This window comes from Rhinolophus sinicus, chromosome 11 (assembly GCF_057876585.1).
Source record: "Rhinolophus sinicus isolate RSI-liver-muscle chromosome 11, RSI-T2T, whole genome shotgun sequence".
NCBI classification, from domain to species: Eukaryota; Metazoa; Chordata; class Mammalia; order Chiroptera; family Rhinolophidae; genus Rhinolophus; species Rhinolophus sinicus.
In genome coordinates, this window is record NC_142511.1 from 3128126 (window position 1) to 3146106 (window position 17981).

The 17981-nt window shown below is 46.2% G+C and overlaps 1 protein-coding gene across 5 annotated transcripts in view; it reads right to left on the bottom strand.

Annotated features, from left to right (window-relative positions):
- Positions 1–17484, bottom strand: part of ADCY10 (adenylate cyclase 10) — a 73912-nt gene extending 56428 nt beyond the window's left edge. For 3 of the 5 annotated variants that reach the window (XR_016022699.1, XM_088801549.1, XM_088801548.1), the window contains exons 1-12: positions 16539–17483; positions 15827–15931; positions 14422–14460; positions 14088–14231; positions 12201–12406; positions 11625–11721; positions 9778–9866; positions 6955–7146; positions 5022–5140; positions 3979–4055; positions 2306–2495; positions 447–502 (exon numbers count right to left, since the gene is read on the bottom strand). Coding sequence is in view for 3 of the 5 variants with exons in the window: in XM_088801549.1 (XP_088657675.1) it covers positions 447–502; positions 2306–2495; positions 3979–4055; positions 5022–5140; positions 6955–7146; positions 9778–9866; positions 11625–11721; positions 12201–12406; positions 14088–14231; positions 14422–14460; positions 15827–15931; positions 16539–16791 (1567 nt within the window). In the remaining 2 variants the exon portion in view is untranslated. Of the gene's footprint in view, positions 1–446; positions 503–2305; positions 2496–3978; positions 4056–5021; positions 5141–6954; positions 7147–9777; positions 9867–11624; positions 11722–12200; positions 12407–14087; positions 14232–14421; positions 14461–15826; positions 15932–16538 lie in introns of all 5 variants that reach the window. The other 2 variants (XR_016022700.1, XM_088801550.1) reach the window with 2 other exon arrangements.
- Between the last annotated feature and the right edge of the window lie 497 nt (positions 17485–17981).

Consider the following 17981-nt stretch of genomic DNA (forward strand, 5'->3'; position numbering starts at 1 on the left):
AAGAAGATGGCAGCACTATTCATAAGAACCCCAAACTGGAAACAACTCAAATGTTATATGACAACAGAATGGATAAACGGTTGTGTATTTCTAAAATGGAATACCACATGGCAATGAAAACTAATGACAACAACACGGATGAATTTCATAACGCACTGTTGATTAACAGAAGGCATATGTAATTACACAATGCATCATTTTATGTATATGAATTTTAAAAACAAGCCTAAGAAATCTAGGCTGTTAGAAAACGTTGGGCAAAGGGAGAGAGATAAAGCATGTGAGGCTTCCCCCAGTACTGCTATTTTTCTATTTTTTGGTGTAGATGGTGATCATGTGTTCATTTGTGATCATTCACGAGGCCACCAATTTATCATTGGTATACTTTTCAGTATGTTTTGTTATAGTTCAATAGAGAAATTTAAAAACCAAGGCCCACGACCTACCTAGCAAAGGGTAACCCTCCTTTCTGTTGGAGGTGAGGTATGCCATACCAAACATGCTGAAGAGAAGAAGAAAAGAGAAGATGTTAGAGTCAAAACAGGGAAACCCTGAGAACAAGTGACTGGCTCTTAATTCCCAGAAAGCCTCCTTTTCCATCTCTAACAAGAGTCTACCTCTGACCCAAGGGTTGCAGAGGCTTGGAAAAATGCTTGTGCATTGGGCGTGCTCTTCTGATATTGCCAGGACAGCATGCCTGAGGGAGGATGAGACACCTAGAACCAAACTGTCTCAGTTATCCCACTTGGGGTCATCCTGGATCATTCAACGACCTGTTGAACTCCAGGTTGTATGAACAAGTCTAGGCAATACCAACCAAATCCAGCCAAGGTCAATTGAACCCCACGTATCTGTGACACAAGTGAATATTTATTATACACCCCTGAGGTCTTGGGGTTGCTGATAGTGTAGCATTATTGTGGCATTTAAACCTGTCTCCACTGTTTACTCCATTCATGACCGTGGATAAGTCACTTAACATCTCTGAGTGTCAGTTTATAAATTTATAAAGTGGAGATAATAATAGTTTCCACCTGACACGGCTGATATTAAGAAAAAATCATATAGTTTGAGATAAAGTGCCTAATATTTAATAAGGGCTCACAAAACATTACTACTATTCATTCATTTATCCAAACAGCATTTTATTGATGGTCTACGCATGCCAAGTACAGTGCCGAGTCCTGGGAACACAAACGTGAAAAATAAAGGCTCCTTGAACCAACTTCAGCCCTGATTCTATTGTCTGACCCTTAAGACATAGAGTCTAGCTTGCTAATATAAAGACTAACACCTTTCCACTTTCCATGCTATTCATTCCTTTACTTATCATTATTGAGTGCTTATTATGTGGCCAAGCCATGACCAGGATTGAGCTGGGATAAGGAAGGGCTAATATGGTTCATCATCTAAGAGGGTTACCTGTGAGAGAGAAAAAGGGGCCGGGGCCTGGGGAAGAGGAGCGAAACTGCTGTCTCACAGAATGTCTTGTTCATTCTTAGATCACAATCCTGAGAGCTCACTGGCTAGCCAGTGAGAAGCACACCAAGTCAATAGTTGTGATGTGTGTGACGAGGGCACCAATGGATGATGAGCTGTAGTGTTACGTGAGCCGAGCTGGGATCGGCTCATAGAGGAGCAGACCCTGAGCTGGATTTCAAACATTGACTGTGGATGGTATTCCCAGTATGTGGGGGGTGGGGTGGATGACGGGGATGACAATCTACTTAGGTACCCCAGAGGAGGGGGTACAGGAGGAGGTGAGGTTGGAAAGGCAGGTGGTTACCTGGTATGTCATTGCAAGGATTTGGGACATCATCATGATGAAATGATTGGAAGCCACTGAAGGATTTTAAGCCCCAAAGTGACACCCATGCATATAAGCTGGGCTTTTGATGAATGTATTTCACTAATGGCCGAGAGGAGGAGCAGTATCTCACACTCTATTAGTCCTGTCAATGCTGGCACACAGTTGGTATGATCAGTAAATACTTAATGGTTGGTCATTGGGTCCACCCGGCTCCAAAAAGATACTCAAGGGGGTTCTCTGTTCTGTTTGTGCAACCTTCGAAGAATCACCCTCAGATTCTTAGAACTGAGGGTACAATGGGCATCCTGCCACCACGCTATAATGTCAGCAGGATGGAGAAAGAAGAAGGATTTTGAAATCTGGCCTTGGTCTGAAGAAGGACTCGATTTCAATTTCATAAACTGGCTTTGAATCTGAAATGGGTGACGGTTTGGCTATCACAATTCTCCCCCTTTCTTAGTAGAAAATACTGCAAAAGCCGTGCTCCACACTCACACTTTCTCATTAAGGCCCAGACACTGGTAGACGGGGCCAGAGTCGGCAACACCTTTCATGTCTTTCTTTGGAAGCTCTTTGAAAAAGTAGGCCGGTAGGTTGCTGCTGTTGTAGGTGATGGAGTCACAGGTCACGATTCCCGGGTAGTACATCATCATCCTGGCCGCTATGTTGACTTTTTGACCAATGACTGTGAACAGGAAGGAGAAAGGTGGAGGGCAGGGAGAGACAGCCATTGAGCTAAACGTCATCTGAGAACTACTGTCCCCAAGTGGCATTTCACCCTTTACGCCCTTCGCCCCTCATGAATGACGCAGAGCTCTCACCTTCCACTACCCATATTCAGCCAAAGGCTGTTAAAAATATGCAGGCAGTTGACTCAATGCGCTGTTAGCAAAGCTTCCACCGCAGCTGGGAGGCCATGGGGACGAGCTGCTCAGAGATAGAAGGGCCTTGTATATGGGGAGGGTTCTATAAGTGGGATCGCCATAGGCTGAACCACTCAGATGAGGTATAGTTGGTATTCTGCTACCAGACAGACAAGCACAAGCTCGGGCCTCCAAAGGAGGCACAAAATTGCATCTGTTATGTTTTTGCTCATGAAATTTTTCATTTCATTTCATTTTCAAAACGAATCACCTTCTTTTGGCGATTCCTTAAGAGTGAGTAATGGGGCTGGAAGGGGTGTATGTGTGAGACTGATTTAGGGGCTATTTTAAGGTGTTTTGCACTGTAGTGCACAGACTCTGCAGCCAAGCTATGCAGGTGTGAAACCCAGCTCTACCTCTAACTACTATGCTACCAAATTACCTAAACTCTTCCATGCCTCAGTTTCCTAATCTGTAAAATGGGGATAACAGTGCCTATCTCAGAGGGTAGTTTGTGATGATTAATGAGTTAACACATGTACCTCGCTCTGAACAGTGCCTGGCTGTTCGGAGGCCCTCGATTAATATTACTACTAGTTAGGTTTTCAGTGTTACACTTTAACATAAACTTAAATATTTCTGATTAAGATATGCCTTTTTGAAAACACTGTTTATTACGGAGAAACTCGACCCTACAATGAAATGTAGTATCGTGACTCTTCCTATACCCGTCACCCAGCGATCATTAACTCAGGGCCAATCCTGCCCTAGCCTCACTCCCATCCACTCTCCACCCTGTATTACTTTGAAGACAATCTCAAATATTCTATCATTTCAGGTATGATGATTCCGGTATGTTAGATGTATTATTTCTCAACATCTGAAACGCTGATAGGATTGAAGAGGGAAATAACAGTAAGAGCATGAAGTCCTGAGATAAAACCCACTTACTGTTCTATTTTGAGATTAGCACTGTTTATCAGTAATGCCACTAGGCATCACCTTTACGAAGCAGTCCGACCTATTCCAGAAGTGAGGAGGAGTAATCGTTTCACATTAACAGGAAATTGTTCACAAAGGCCCCTCATTTCACAAGCCAGCAGCTCCGCACTGCTCTCCCTCACCCGTATTTCTTATGCATCGCCCCAGAACATACGCTGTGCAAGCATCGAGCTGTCAGTGGGCAAAGCTACACGGCTTGGCTCCACCTGGAAGACTCTACACTTGCTGAGGGCAGGGCCCACGTCTCACTGGTTTTTGTCGTCCCTCCCACAAAGCCCAGTGAGCTAAGGTAGCTCAGCTCACCTGTGTACTCGTGTCGCACAGAGTGTCCAACGATCCCGCAGAAGACAATCCCGCTGGCCACGCCGATAGAAACAGTACTGGCGCCGGGGAAGGAAGAGAATTGTGGGGAAAGAGATAAAAATAATGATCATAGAGAAGGCGGGAAGGGTGGGGATGTGGTGCTGAGTGGGGTGGGGACGGTGGGAAAGGGTTTTTAATAAATACTCTCTTCCCTTTGTACCTAGTTTAGGGCAACTGTACGTGGTCTGCAGGTGTGAAGGAGGCACAGTTTGAGACACGGAACTAGGTTCTTAGAAGTGGTAACTCAGTTCACTTTTCTGCTATTTTTTAAGGATTCATCTGAGTTACTTTCCTGGAAAATAACAGCTCACCACCCCAAATGGATGAGCAAATGGATAACTCTTTTTGCTATTGCTAGAAAGGACAAAGTCATTGTAAGGCAGATGAGGTTTGTGGCATCAAAATCTAACTTTGCTAATAATACACAAGGAGATGTGCATGCTTAGGTGACTAGGCGCTGAGGAGGTGGAAATATTTCAGACAAGGGGGTGGCCTGTTAAGAGCTGACCAGAGTAGAGCTGCAGGTCAGGGTCCCCGGGGAGCCTGAGGGCCCTGGGCTCTGGGGATGGTAAACCTGACCTTCTTAACAGCTGCACTGCGAGTGGAGCATCTTGAGGCCAGATCATTATATAAATTTCCAACCCAAGGACTCATTTTATCTCCCTGCTATTAAAAATCAACTCAGGGCTCCAATACGGTGTTGAGAGTACAAACTCTCCCAGGAAGTAAGCCAGAAGCACGGAAAGACAACCCAGGGAAGTTCTCTGGCAAACCTGGCACATGCTGGCTTTTCAGAAGTGCCCTTTCTCTACCCTGCCTACTGAGTCAGGCTGGGTCAGCCCGCTCTGCTGTACGTTAGGTGAAGAATGAATGCTGGCAGAAGGGCGTCCAGACAAGAAACCCCTCTCCCGACCCTTGTCCTATGTCCCCAGATCCTGCAAAAGGGTCAGGGACCAGCAGATGGGATCAGGGTCAACACTCACTGGATTTTGTGGACCTGCGAGCAGAAGTCAAATATATCCACAGCACTTTCCAAGGCATGAGTGACCTCATCGGGTGCCTTTTCCCCGGGGAAACCAAACACACAGAGGAAGGAGCAGCCCTGTGAGGGAGACAGGCGTCACACACGCTGGTGCACAGGGAGCTTTAAACGGGACCAGCCAGAGGCCTGGTGCAAGGGACGGAGCAAGTTCTGCTTTCTGAATCAGATTTCATCACGGTTCCTCTCACGCCTATTTTATCTTTAGTGAACGTGGTATAACTTGCAGTGTAGCACTAGCAGGACAGCTCGAGCCCAAGAAGGGCTTGCTTTTGGTCCAGAGACAATGGGTTGCACTGAGCGAGTTGTGTGCACGCTCGCTCCTGTCCCTTCTCTCCCATGGCCAAGGTCTTGTGCTGTAAGGTGCTGAGTGTAAAGGTCTCAGAAGCCGCACAGAGCAGTAGAAAAGGCGCCAGCTCTTGAGTCAGAAAAATCCGTGTTCTCAGGCCACTGCCCAAGCGTGGAAACCTGGACAAGTCAATTATGCTCTACGAACTCCAGTATAGCCACCTGCAAATGGGGACACCCCAGACCTGTGGAGGTTGTTCTGGCCACTAAAATGACTAATGTCACATGTACAAAACATTGCTTATAATTTGTGTATGGCTGCTACACATAACTAACACACATACTTTGCAAACTCCTTTATGGTACATATATACTTTCTACATGTTGTATCTTTCTATATAGCTTATGTACCTCAGAGGATATGTAAAAAGGCTTTGTGAACTCAATGTTATACGTGCAGACATGTCAGATCCTAACTGGCGCTGGGCTCTGACGTGATGCGAGGAGAAACCCTGGTTCCAGGTCTGTGCAGACACGAGAGGGCGACCCCTCTGGGGGCCCCGGTGCGTCCGCTCTGCCTGGAAATTTTGCCTGGTGGCTCAGCCAGGTGGGCATGGGGCTTGCTCTGGCGATGAGGGCAGCAGAGCTCGTTTTCTGAGGGACGTCTGCGCGCCAGGCATTACAAGCGCTTCACACATTTTTTAAAACTTTCAACCACCATTTGAGGCAAATACTCTCCCCATTCAAATAACACCCCTATTATTATTCACGAACAAACCAGGGCTTGGAGAAGTTCAGTGACTTGCTAAGGTCACACAACTAGGAATTGAAGGAGCCATGTCTGCAAGACTGTGTCTCAGGTTCTGTGCTGTTTTCTCATGATTCTCGTGGATGGACAGGGAAGGAAATGCTGGAGCACACCGGGCTGGCAGTTGCCACTCCCCCAGAACTCTCATAGCACCAAGTTCACCTTCTTACAGAAAACTGCTTCTTTCTGCCTCCAAGCCACCCCCACCCCACCCCGGTCCCAGTCCTCCCACCCCCAGTGGAACTGAGAGGGAAACTGGAAGTGTAGCTATGACAGCAGGTGGGGATTACGGGAAGCTACCTTCTGGGGTGTGAAGGTTCCTAAACCCCTGACCTAAAATCTCGGGAGATGCATTATATGCTGGGCTGGAGGTGACCCTACAGTGAGAGCTGGTCAAGCGCAGTGGTTAAAAGCACAGACTGGAAAGGCACCTGGGCCTGAATCCCAGGCCATCCCTTTCTAGCTGGAGGACCATGAGCAAAACTTAATCTCATCTTGTCTTGGTATCTTCACCTCTACCTCAACAGCCTCACCTGTAAAATGGGGTAATAGCGAGGGCACCTACCTCTTGGAGTATCATGAGGATGAAATGAGTTAGTACGTGTAAAGGGTTGAGAACAATGCCTGGACCACAGTCGGTGCCACATCCCCTATAAGCTGTTGTTATAAGTAGAAATGAAAACGGAGGTTTCTAGGTTATCAGTGTCTAGTCCCTTCCTCTGACCAATGTCCCAGGGCCTGAGCGCTGACCTTAGATCACGGCTAGGTCCCCACCTCTTACCTTGTCGAACATGAACACTTTATTGATTTGGCCTCTGAAGACCCTCAGGACAGAATTGATGTACACGCAGGCGTCCTGGATGGCCGAGCCTATGACTTCTGCTTTCTCCTGTTCCTTAAACATGAGGTTCACAAACACAATCGTCACGGGACGAAGCTCAGACAGATAACCCCGGAGCTGTTTGTCGTCAATCTGCCGAGAGAGAGACTTTCCTTAGCATCTGTCCTTGGCAGTGGTTCTTGCCCCCCAACACCACCACCTCCACCACCCCGACACGAGAAATTGCCACTGCGAGGGAACAAGCCTTTTCAGATTCTCTGGGGAAGCCGAAGTGATCAGACTGTGTGACGGGCCTCACGGCAGAGCCAGCCCAACGTCAAGCAGGTGGGAGTGGAATTCACTAGCAAAATCTCTTGCAATGGGAACTTACGCACTGGCTCATTTGGGGAAGCCACCACTCCCCTGCCCAAATGCTACTCCCTCCTGCCAATAGGAGCCGTCACAATAAGAGAAAGAAGCACCGTTCCTTTCGGCTCTAACAATTTAGGGATAAGAATAGCATTCTGTGTAATTCAACGTTATATTTTCATAGTCTGGTACCATCCAGAATATTTTCATCTTCTGTCCTACTTTACCCCATTTTACCGATTCGATAACTGAGGCATGGAGAAATAACACGAGTTTGCTTGGGTAGACAGCAGCAAACTAAAACCAAAATTTCCACCTGCCACATGCCCTGCCTCCCTGGGGTGGTGTATTTCCTTTAGCTCCCTTCTTCTCTCCAACGAGACTGTTACCAAGTTAACCCTGCCATCATTACCCTTGAATTGGGTTAAATTAAGTGCATAGCAAACCAATGGGGGAAAATTGTTGCATTTTTTTTTCTCTACTCATAGCACAAATGTCTCAGATTCTCCAGTGACAATACGAAATGCAACGTCTAGGTGAAAGATTGTGTACAGGGAACCCTGCAGCCATGCTTCCTAACTGGCTGGGGTAGTCCTGGTTTCATGCAATTTTATCCTTTTCCTAAAAGACAGTGATTTCTAACTAAAGAACATGATGATTTTCTTTGATTTTTCAAATAAATTTGTTAAATAAGTAATCGATTATTAAATATTAAATCTATTGAACAAATAAAGATTTTTCTATCAGATCCTGTGTTCTGGGTTTTGGTTCGGAAAACGCAACCACGTATCTGTAAGGATCTCTATACTTTAGGCGTGGGCATCAGGCCTCGGTAAGGTGTGAAAAGTTTGCCTTTTGCCTCGTTTCAGCCCCGTGAGGAAAGCGTGAAGAAACAAAATGGAGTCACCATAGCCAACCTAACAAAATTCCTTAAGTCAGCATGGGCTGAAACATGAGGAATAGATTTATTTTATCTTCACTCGCCTGAGGACGTGAACTTTTGAACTTCTCAGTTGTGCTTCCGTGCCCCAGAGATGTACACACATCCTATAGATAGCCCTCTGAAGGACTTGGGAAAGAGTGTTCACGTGCTCAGATGGCCTCACATCTGCAAGGTCACCTTCTCAGTCAGACCAGCGTAGAGGCTAAGAAGGCAGGACTGCTTTTTCTCAGGAACTCTCAACCCTTCTCTTTTCTTCGGAACACTTCGGGTGTTAGCGGGTAGGGTTCCCCGATCTTAAGACACTTGAATAAAACTTCGTCATTTAATTCTAGTGAAGGCTCCTGATGCGTTTATGCTCGACCGACACCCCTTAGCTGTGTCTCTTCACCTGCTGTTCATTATTCCTGCCCCCAGTTTTCCCGGTGACTCATGAGTCTCTCTTATATCTCATTCCCGGAGACCTTACCCTCAGCTGGCAGCAACTGAAGACGCATCAAGTGTCGTATCTCTTGGTGGTAGGGAGGGGAGGGAGGGCGGTTTTCTCGAGCTTCAAAAATGTTGACGAGTCAAACAATTGCAGGCACTAGAGGTAGTGTTTTAAATCGAGCTGAAGGTGGAGGGGTGCCTCCTGACACCTCTGAACCCACACTAGGAAGGCAGCTGCCCACTGGTCATGCTAGTCCTGCAAAGATTTCCTCCAGGACACAATTGCCTTTTGGTCAGATTAAGGATTAAAATAGGCCCATGTTAGGAGGGTCTATAGCCTGTGCAAAAAAATGTGGGGTTCAGGTAGAACAGGGTTCAAATCCTAGCTACATCTCTTACTTTACAACTCAGGAAAGTTTTTGGTATCCTTCTGGGTCTCTGTTTCCTCGTGTATAAAATGGAGATAAAGCTATCTACCCAGGATTGTGAAGAATAAATACGTGAAACAGCGGAGTGCCTGGCACATGGTGAGTGGTGAGAGAGAGGTAGAATTCACAGGGATTAATATATTTGAGCGAGCCTAGATCTAAGTGGGTAAGAAGGGACACTTTCGGGTTGGAGGTAGTTCTGAGAGTTCTAATTATCTATACTGTTTACTTTCAAAGCTTAGGTCTAATGCACGTGACTTAGAGAAATAGTGCACCGAGGCTCATTCACCTGGTATCTTTCTGCCATGTGGCATATACTAGAAAGGGTGGCCATTGGTTCACATAGGCTCGGGACACTTCCAGTTTGCCCAGCTGTATAAGGTGACACAGTCCTAGTGCCTCCCTGTTGTCACAGTGCAAGTATGAACGATGCCCCTTTAACTCTGAAAAGCATTCTGATTCGAACGATCCATTTCATAGTCCCCTACACATGGCGAATGTCAGCCCCACCTCTTTTATTTCAATGAAACATATTACTAACTACTGGGTTTCTTGATCTTTCCAGCCATCCAGGGTCCCTGACTCCCCGAAAGCCAATAAATTAAATTATGGAAATACCTGCTTCAGGATGCTCTCCATCACATACTTCTGGAGGGACGACTCCAGCTCGGGATTGGACTCCAGTATGCACGCAAGCCTCAGGAGGTCTGAGAGGGCAGAAGGGGGGGCCGGCTCAGAAAGAGAGGCCTGGCTCTGCACTGCTAGAGAGGGGAGGCTCCCCGGCCCCATTCCCTTGGGCAGTGGCCGTCACAGTTCAGTTGGGGGACTCTGGGACACCTGGTGGCTAAGCAGGGCCAAGGGAAATCCAACGAGACGTTCTTAGAGGTTGCAGGTTTCCCAAAATTCAGTCGCTTGCAGCTTGAGGCCCCGTTCTGATTATCATCACACTTTGGGACTTGGGGGCTTTTTACCTCCAGACTTGAGTTAAAATTATCGCCACAGGTGATGGGAATGTACAGATGAGGGGATGGCAATCAACAGAGGACGATGGTGACAGAAGGAAGGGGATATCAGGTTGAGAGAACAACAGGAGTAAAATTCAGGAGACTGGTTTCTCATCCCAGGTTTGATGGCAACTGTGTGGAAGCCTAACCAAGTTACCCCATTGCCCTGGTGGCCTTGGGAGCACACTGAAACTTAGGTGACTTTCTGTCCTTGTAGATGCTCTGCTTGACCAGAAACACAGCCCATGCAGTCAGCCAATCCCCAAATGCCAAACCAACTCTGGGCGGCCCTTCTCACCCCAAACACGATTGGCTGTATGGCCCCAGCCAATCAGATCTTTTCTATTTGTCTCTTCCCATCCTTTATTCTTTATCCTGTAAAAGCTTCTTGCCTCCTGCCTCATTTTGCAATTCTCCGAAAGGAGACTGCCCATGTCCTAAAGTGTTCAATAAAGTTTGTTTGCATCCCCGAAAGTGACTTCTTAATCGTTTTTTGACAACAGGTTAATGTTGGAATGCCTGTTTGACATGCGGGGGGATGGCCCACAGGCAGTTTTTTTATGAATTTATGATTCAGGACAAGTCTGAGACAACTTGCAAAACCTTGAGAACAGGGTGTCCTTAAATGTTGTGACCTAGGCTCCTGCTTTCCTCACCCTCGTCCCAGCCCTGCGGGGAATCACGGGAAGTCGAACACGGATGAATGTCCTTCAAGAGGTGAGTGGGGAAGACTAGAGGTTCAAGGACAGAAGCCTGAAGTCACCGACATTTAAGGAATGAAAGGAGACGGAGCAAAGGGCCCTGAAAATGGGGGTGAAGGAGGAAAAGCAAAACTAGGAAAGAATATTCCTGAACCCAAGGAAAGAGGCAAAGACACGTGCCCAGAAAAAGAGAGCAATCTAAGGCCAGTGACCTTGGATGGGGCCTGAGGAGAAGCCACCTGGTTTGGCAAGTTGATGGTCAGGAGTGACCTTGACATAAATAGTCTCAGTGGACAGGAGGTGGAGGGGTGAGAAGCTGGGTGTCAGGGGCTCAGGACTGAAGAGCAGGTGAGCACACGGCCCTGAGGCACGTGCCGTCCATGTTTACGGGGTGAATACAGAATTGAGAGGATGGAGAGACGCAGGACGGACACACAGATTACTCTTGTGAGCAGTTTGGTAGAGAAGGAGAGGAAGGGAAAGTAGGGTTCAGAGACGTGTCATTTGTTTCTTTCATCGTGACGGAGACTTGTACATGTTTGGAAGATGAGGGAAAGGCGTCACTGCCGGGGAGAAGCAGGGACCCGAGGAAGGCTGTCCTGAGAACGGATGTTGGGGGGAATGGGAGGAGGTCCCTTCGTGTGCTGCTCAGGACTGGGCTGTACTGGGCACTGCCCTGTGTGATGGAGCCGTGGCATTGGCATAAGACCCTACTGACCGTGGGTAGAGGCCGAGGCTCTTGTCCGTGGGGGTTACTTACCTTTGTGGTCACCAGAAGGATAGTAATCCATGTAAGTCATGCACTTTGTGAAAAATTCATCAAAGTTAAAAGTAGAGGGTGGTCTTAAGAAATTAACCTAAATTTAAAAAAGAAAGAAAAGTTTTTGGTGAGTCGGAGGGTTGTCTGGTGCCTCAAATGTAATTTCTCAGCAGAAAGGGCAGGGAGTTCGCTTTGGAGCGTCCAGGACGTGACACACAGAGACGGGCATACTTAAACCACGAAGCTCATTAATTTGGATGTGATTACATTAAAAGTCTCTCTGATTAGTCACTAAGTGCTTCCTCTTCAGTATGTACACAGATGGCCATTCCGGGGGCTCACCTGTATGCTTTTCTACATTCCTTTCATAACATTTCAATTCAAATAAGATCTGGTTAAACTTCACACCATTTCTTTCTTTTAAGTGTAAAGGGGCAAAGGGGCGGATGCCCCAAAGGGAATTAGGACTATTGCCAGGAAAGGATTCCTAGCACCCGCCTTCCCAGTGGTTCTTCTGACAGGGTGACCCTGACACAGATGGGCAGGGCTTTCCGTAAGCGGCAGCACCACACATACCTTAACGGCTCTCTCATCTGGAATCCTCTCAATTTCGATCATGCTGCGGTCACAGAGCTGCCAGCAGTTTGGGGACAGAATGACATCGTTCATCTGTGCCATGTTCTGTGCTAGGCGCACATCATCCACCACCTGACCAATCACCAGAAAGAAGTTGCGGGTTTCGTCTCCAAAGACCAGCATGGTGATGTGGCCGGCGGCCAGGGCTGTGAGAAGGCAAACAGTAGGTTTGTACGGGAAGTTCTGGCTTGTTCCCCAGCACACGGCTTCTTGGGAAAATCAGAATCTTGGTGTGACTGTACCACCTCAGAGCAAGATCTAGTTTCTAAAATTTACAGAGAGATCAGAAGGTGCCTCTCCTGGGCCCAGGCCTTCCAGAACTCCTCTTCGCCCAAACCTAGAAACTCAGCCACTCGATTTCACCTTCCTGTATCATTTATCTCCCTAGATGGCCCACCCTATGAGTCCCCAAAGTTATGTTACTTTTTCTTCAATTTATTTATCCTTAAGGGCAACAGAGAATGACTTTGCTAATTCCTATTGGGGGAGGATTTGCATTTTATCAGCGGTCTGGGCTTTAACAGAAAAGAAACACATAGGGTCGAATTTCAGGCCACAGCCAGAGGCTGGGGAAAGGAGCTGGCATTTTGACAGTCCGATGTCCCATCCAGGTGTGGCTTGTAACTGTTTTCAAGTTGTGAACTGGAGATTTTGTTACTGGAGCAGCAGAAGACAGAATGTTGTAAAGTGTGACATGTACATCAAACGTACATATAAATGAACTATAAGGGATGCAAACTTCTTTTAAATGTCTAATTAACATTAAGGTTTTTTTGAACCTTTGCTCTCTGCTGTGCTGATTTGTCGACGCTGACATATATTTACCCCTCTGAAACACACTGAGGCTTGGACTCCTGAAAAATAGCGGTACTGTCGCCACCTGTGTAACAGCCAACCAACATCGTTCTCCAGGAGGATAGTGCATCAGACTCTCTACGGTTAGCTTGGGAAAAATACTCAGTATTATAACGACTTTGACTTTTATTCAACAGAAGACTTAGGTCATTTGGAAACTGAGTAACAAAGAAAGCTGAGAAACAGTTAACTGGATGCCCTCCGATGCGTTGGCTTATCATCTCTGACACTTCAGAATTCTACGTTTGCCAAGTTGGTTGGGTGGCAGGTAACACAACAGCACAGACTGTGGCCATTCATTTACACCCCTCAGAATGCCATTCCTGGCCCAGTGAACTGGGAATCCTGATGCCTCCAACTCAGGACTGTAGTGCAGCAGAAATGACACAATGTGGGTATTGTCTGCTACACGCTGTGGGTGTGAACAGCACAGAAATACACGTGATCGTAATTCGATGTATGACTTTAAGAAGCCCTCTGTTAAGCTGGAGCTGCACTGTCGGCTGACCCGTTAAGCTTTTCTTGTGCAGCATTCTTAGGAAGTGGGGTGACTGGTCTGAGGACACTGCTGAATGAATGAAATCACAAGCGACTCTCTACTGTATGCGATGGCACACACTGTTGCCAGCAGCAAGCCCTAACAACAACAACAACAACAACAACAACAACAACAGTAACAGTAATGAAAAGACTACTTGAGGGACTGGTTGCTACGGGCCAGGGCCGACACTGGCTGCTTAAATGTACTCTTTGTAAGAACCTATGAAGGAGATAATTGGGATTAGCCTGCATTCTCTCAGCTGGTAAGGGAGGGCGCCCAAGTTCACATTCTGGTTAATCTAATGCCCAACTTCAAGGCACGCTGGTGGGGCTGGGCCACCTGTTCCACTGTTTTCTCTTTGGGAGGGAGATGCCTCAGGAGACAGGATCATATCCAACTGCTGCAGCATCTCCTCTTTCTCAAAAGCTTACCTATCTTGACTCGGATGTCCAGGCCTTCTTCTGACTCCTGGGTCTCAAACAATCCATGGATCTCCAGGCTGCATTTAATTACCAAGGTGATTATGTTTTTCAGTTGCCTTCGCTCCACCTTCCACAGGGCGAGAAGCGAATCACCTTGAGGAGACAGACATACGGGGGGCTTTTGGCCTGCCTTGGGGATCAGTCCATTTTGTATGAAATCTGTATAGAAACAGCCCTCACGCCGGTCTCCTGGCCATCGCTGTCTCTGAGATGCCTCCCGTGGCAGAGCCCAGGCATCGTAGCGTGCCTTTCTGACACCTCCCATCTCAGGAAGCTCCCCTACCTGCAAATTTTAAGATGTCTCCTCCAAAAATCAACACCTCTGTGAAAAAAAGGAAAGTTACATCAGACACTGATTTCTTAAAGCTAATAAAGAACATTCATTCTTCATCAGTGGCATCGAAATTAGGTTGAGAGAACAGCGATTAAGAGAAGAGACTTATCCTAGAGATGTCATTTCAGACAAGTCACTCAACCCCACCTGAGTGTGTTTCCTCAAATGTGGGGTGAGTACATTGAACTAGATTGTGCACATGTTCCGTTTCTGTGGGTGGGAGAAGATAGGACAGGAGGAAGGGGGATTTCTGATGAGCTCTGAGGACAGCTACCCTACTCCTATGACGATGGAAGGCTTTCCACTGATTGAGGTTGTTATGAGCTTGTGCAAGTGGATGCATGACAGGAGCCATAAGAACTGAGATTCAGAAAATTGGGAAACCACAGCTATGGTCAACTTGCATTTTGTTTATTTAGGCTTTAGGACATAAATGGACAATTTTTTCCCTCTTATTTATGCTTCATCATAAATTTGTTGAATGCTGTTGTACTGAGTGGGATGCAAAAACAATTAGATACCATTTCTGTTTTTCAGGAGCATTAAACTTTGTTCAGTGGGTTATATTAAGGTATTACTAGCAAACGTGGAGCCTGATGGAAGACTAGACCTAGATTTTACCTTAATAAAGTAAGTCCTTTTCTTCATGAATAGTTCAAATAATGTCAACGAGATGGTGGGCAGAGGTTGAAAAGGAGACCAGATTTTTCAGTCGGCTCTAAGAGCTTCAGAACCCATCGTGAGGAGACATATTACTGATGAGCTCATTATAAATCACTCACCTATTCATACAGCATTCTCTCAGTGACTGTGTTTGCTACCATTGAATAATAGCTAAGAGCATTACTGCTACAGTTCTTGTAAAAGTAGGCTCAGATTCAGTGTTTCAACAAACGCAAAGCATTCTTTCCCGCCGATACTCTGGATTACTGAGGTTTGATTACATTCCTTCACTTGTACTGTATTATATCATGTTTCCCCGAAAATAAGACCTAGCCGGACAATCAGCTCTGATGTGTTTTTTTGAAGTGAAAATTAATGTAAGAAAATTAATGTAATGAATTATATTATATTATTATATTATATTACATTATATTATATAAGACCTGGTCTTATAGTAAAACAAGACCGGGTCTTATATTAATTTTTGCTCCAAAAGACGCATTAGAGCTGACGGTCCGGCTAGGTCTTCCTTTCGGGAAACACAGTATTTCACAAAAGACCGGTTTCATACACAGTTCCTGGGGAAAATGACCGGTGCTGAGCAATAGGACTGGACTGGGGGAGAACCAACAAACACAGGAAAACAAGGGAGCACCATGGCCTGAAGCCAGGCGCCCACGGAGACACTCACTCTCCACGATGGCGCTTATGTAGTAGTTCAGGATTTCCACCAGCTGCTCAGCCCCTCGGTCCATGTACATGGCCGTGCTGAACTTCTCCGTCATTGCGGTGAAACCTGTAAGAAACGTGCCGCTGGGCGCCCTGGCTGCTCGCAGGGACCAGACAGAACCAGAAGGGGACCACACTGCAGAGCAGTGGGCCTCAGCTTTTACGAGCAGGCAGGGCTTCTTCTTAGATAGCGACCTCTTCCCTTCAAATGTCTCTCGACATGTACAGAGAGGACTGCAATTCCTTAACCTGGGATAGAACTGCCATTCTATGCCAATGAAAACACACAAATTCAAACACATCTCAAGAGGTGGCCCGCTTACTGTTAAGAGGTAAACAACATCTGGAGAGACCACTTCCTGGAGGTGAGTTTTGCCTGGGACGTGTGTGGGGTTTGGGGGGTTGAGTCCGTGAAGACGGGACTGGGGCACTAGAGCCTAAGGTTCCATGTGTGGGACTTGGGCACCTTAAAGGTTGCCCGGGACTGGACATGCTTGGTAAGGGAAGATGTGAGAGAACCATCCCTCCTCCCGCCTGTTTCCTCAGTGGGGGCTACGTGTGGGAACAGCACAAAAGCTCAGACACGGCCCCTGGACTCTTCCCCTCAAGCCCTGTGTGTGAATTCCGATGCGAGCCTGTTGTTCACCCACATCTAACATCCCTTTTGTGCTTGCCTGAAATATCAACAAACATCAAAACTCCATCAAAATAATCCACCGAGTGTCGCTCTGGAGAGAAATCTCCGTAAACGATGAGGTCCGGCAAATGAGCTGCTAATTTGACGATGGCCCGGTCTTGCAATACTTGTCTTTGAGTGTTCATGTTCCAGACAAATGTCCAGGATTGTTGTCTGGTCACAGCACACAGGCCCCGAACAGGTCTCTGGAAAGAAAAGCTGAGAATGGAGGAGAGCTGACTTACATTCATTCACTCCCTTTCCTGATTTCTTTTTTTCTGTTGGCTTTGTTCTACCCTGTGGACTGCTTATTTAAGTGACTGAGTGGTGATAAGTGATGGAGGGTTGTTGAGTCACCTTCAAATGGGCCCTTTCCTATAAAAGAACCCCTCACAAACTCGGCCTCCAACCCTGACCCGCTGTCACATAAATGAGCACCGTTACAAACAAGATGGGGAGAGCGAGAGCACTGTTTTCATGAAGGGGTGGAGGTCCTGGGGTAGAGGACCAGTGGTGCTGCTCATTCAGTCTACACCCCTTTTCCTTCTGTCGTCATGTTTCCTCTTCCCCTCCCCCACCCTTTTGGTCTGTCAGCTTTTCTCTCTCCTTTTTGAAAATTGAAAAAGAAAAAAAGTATAGATGTGAATTAGTGTGTGCGAACATTTAAAGGTGAGTAGCAAAGTGGAGTCTTATACCGGGGGTGCCAAAAAACTGTACGAGTCTACACGTGACTGGTATTCATCTTTTGTTATCATTATATATCGAGTATTACAGTTTTTTCCTTTCTTAAAATGTGTATACATTTTCTTTGGCACCCTCTGTATAGAAACAAGAGATTAAGTATGTTAAGGTACAGTCTTAACTAAATAGAGGGAACATTTTTAAAGGTGTGTGTGCGTGTGTGTGTGTTAACACTTTAAACTGTAAGTGGGAAGAAATGTGGAAATTTTAATTTGTTACCCAGATGGTTCTGAGAAAACTAGGATTCCCGAAGGTCTTCCTTTAGTTGCTGGAGCCAATTAAATGCTCATGCCTGAGAGTTGTGAAAATCATGCTCTGCCAACTTAAAAAGGAATTTCATCCACAACTTTTTCAGAGTAATCCAAGTTCCTAGAATAGGTGACACAAAAAATAAGAGACTTTTTTTTTTTTTTTTTTTTTTTTAAAGGAGGATCTATTACTGACCAATAGGGAGGAACTGGTAAGTAATTTCGACCGGAGGTAGGACACATTGGGATACGTGAGAGTATTATAAGGAAAAAGTGAAAGAGTTAAACATGTATCTCAGACTTTGGAAAGCATTTTTAAAAATCAGGGAAAACAGTATATTTAACAAACTAAAAAATGTATAGAAACTTCTAAAAATGAGTGTTAAATATTAGGAATTAGATAACCTTTAAAAGGAAAAGCCCGGGTAAACTCAAATGCTAAGAAGTGAACA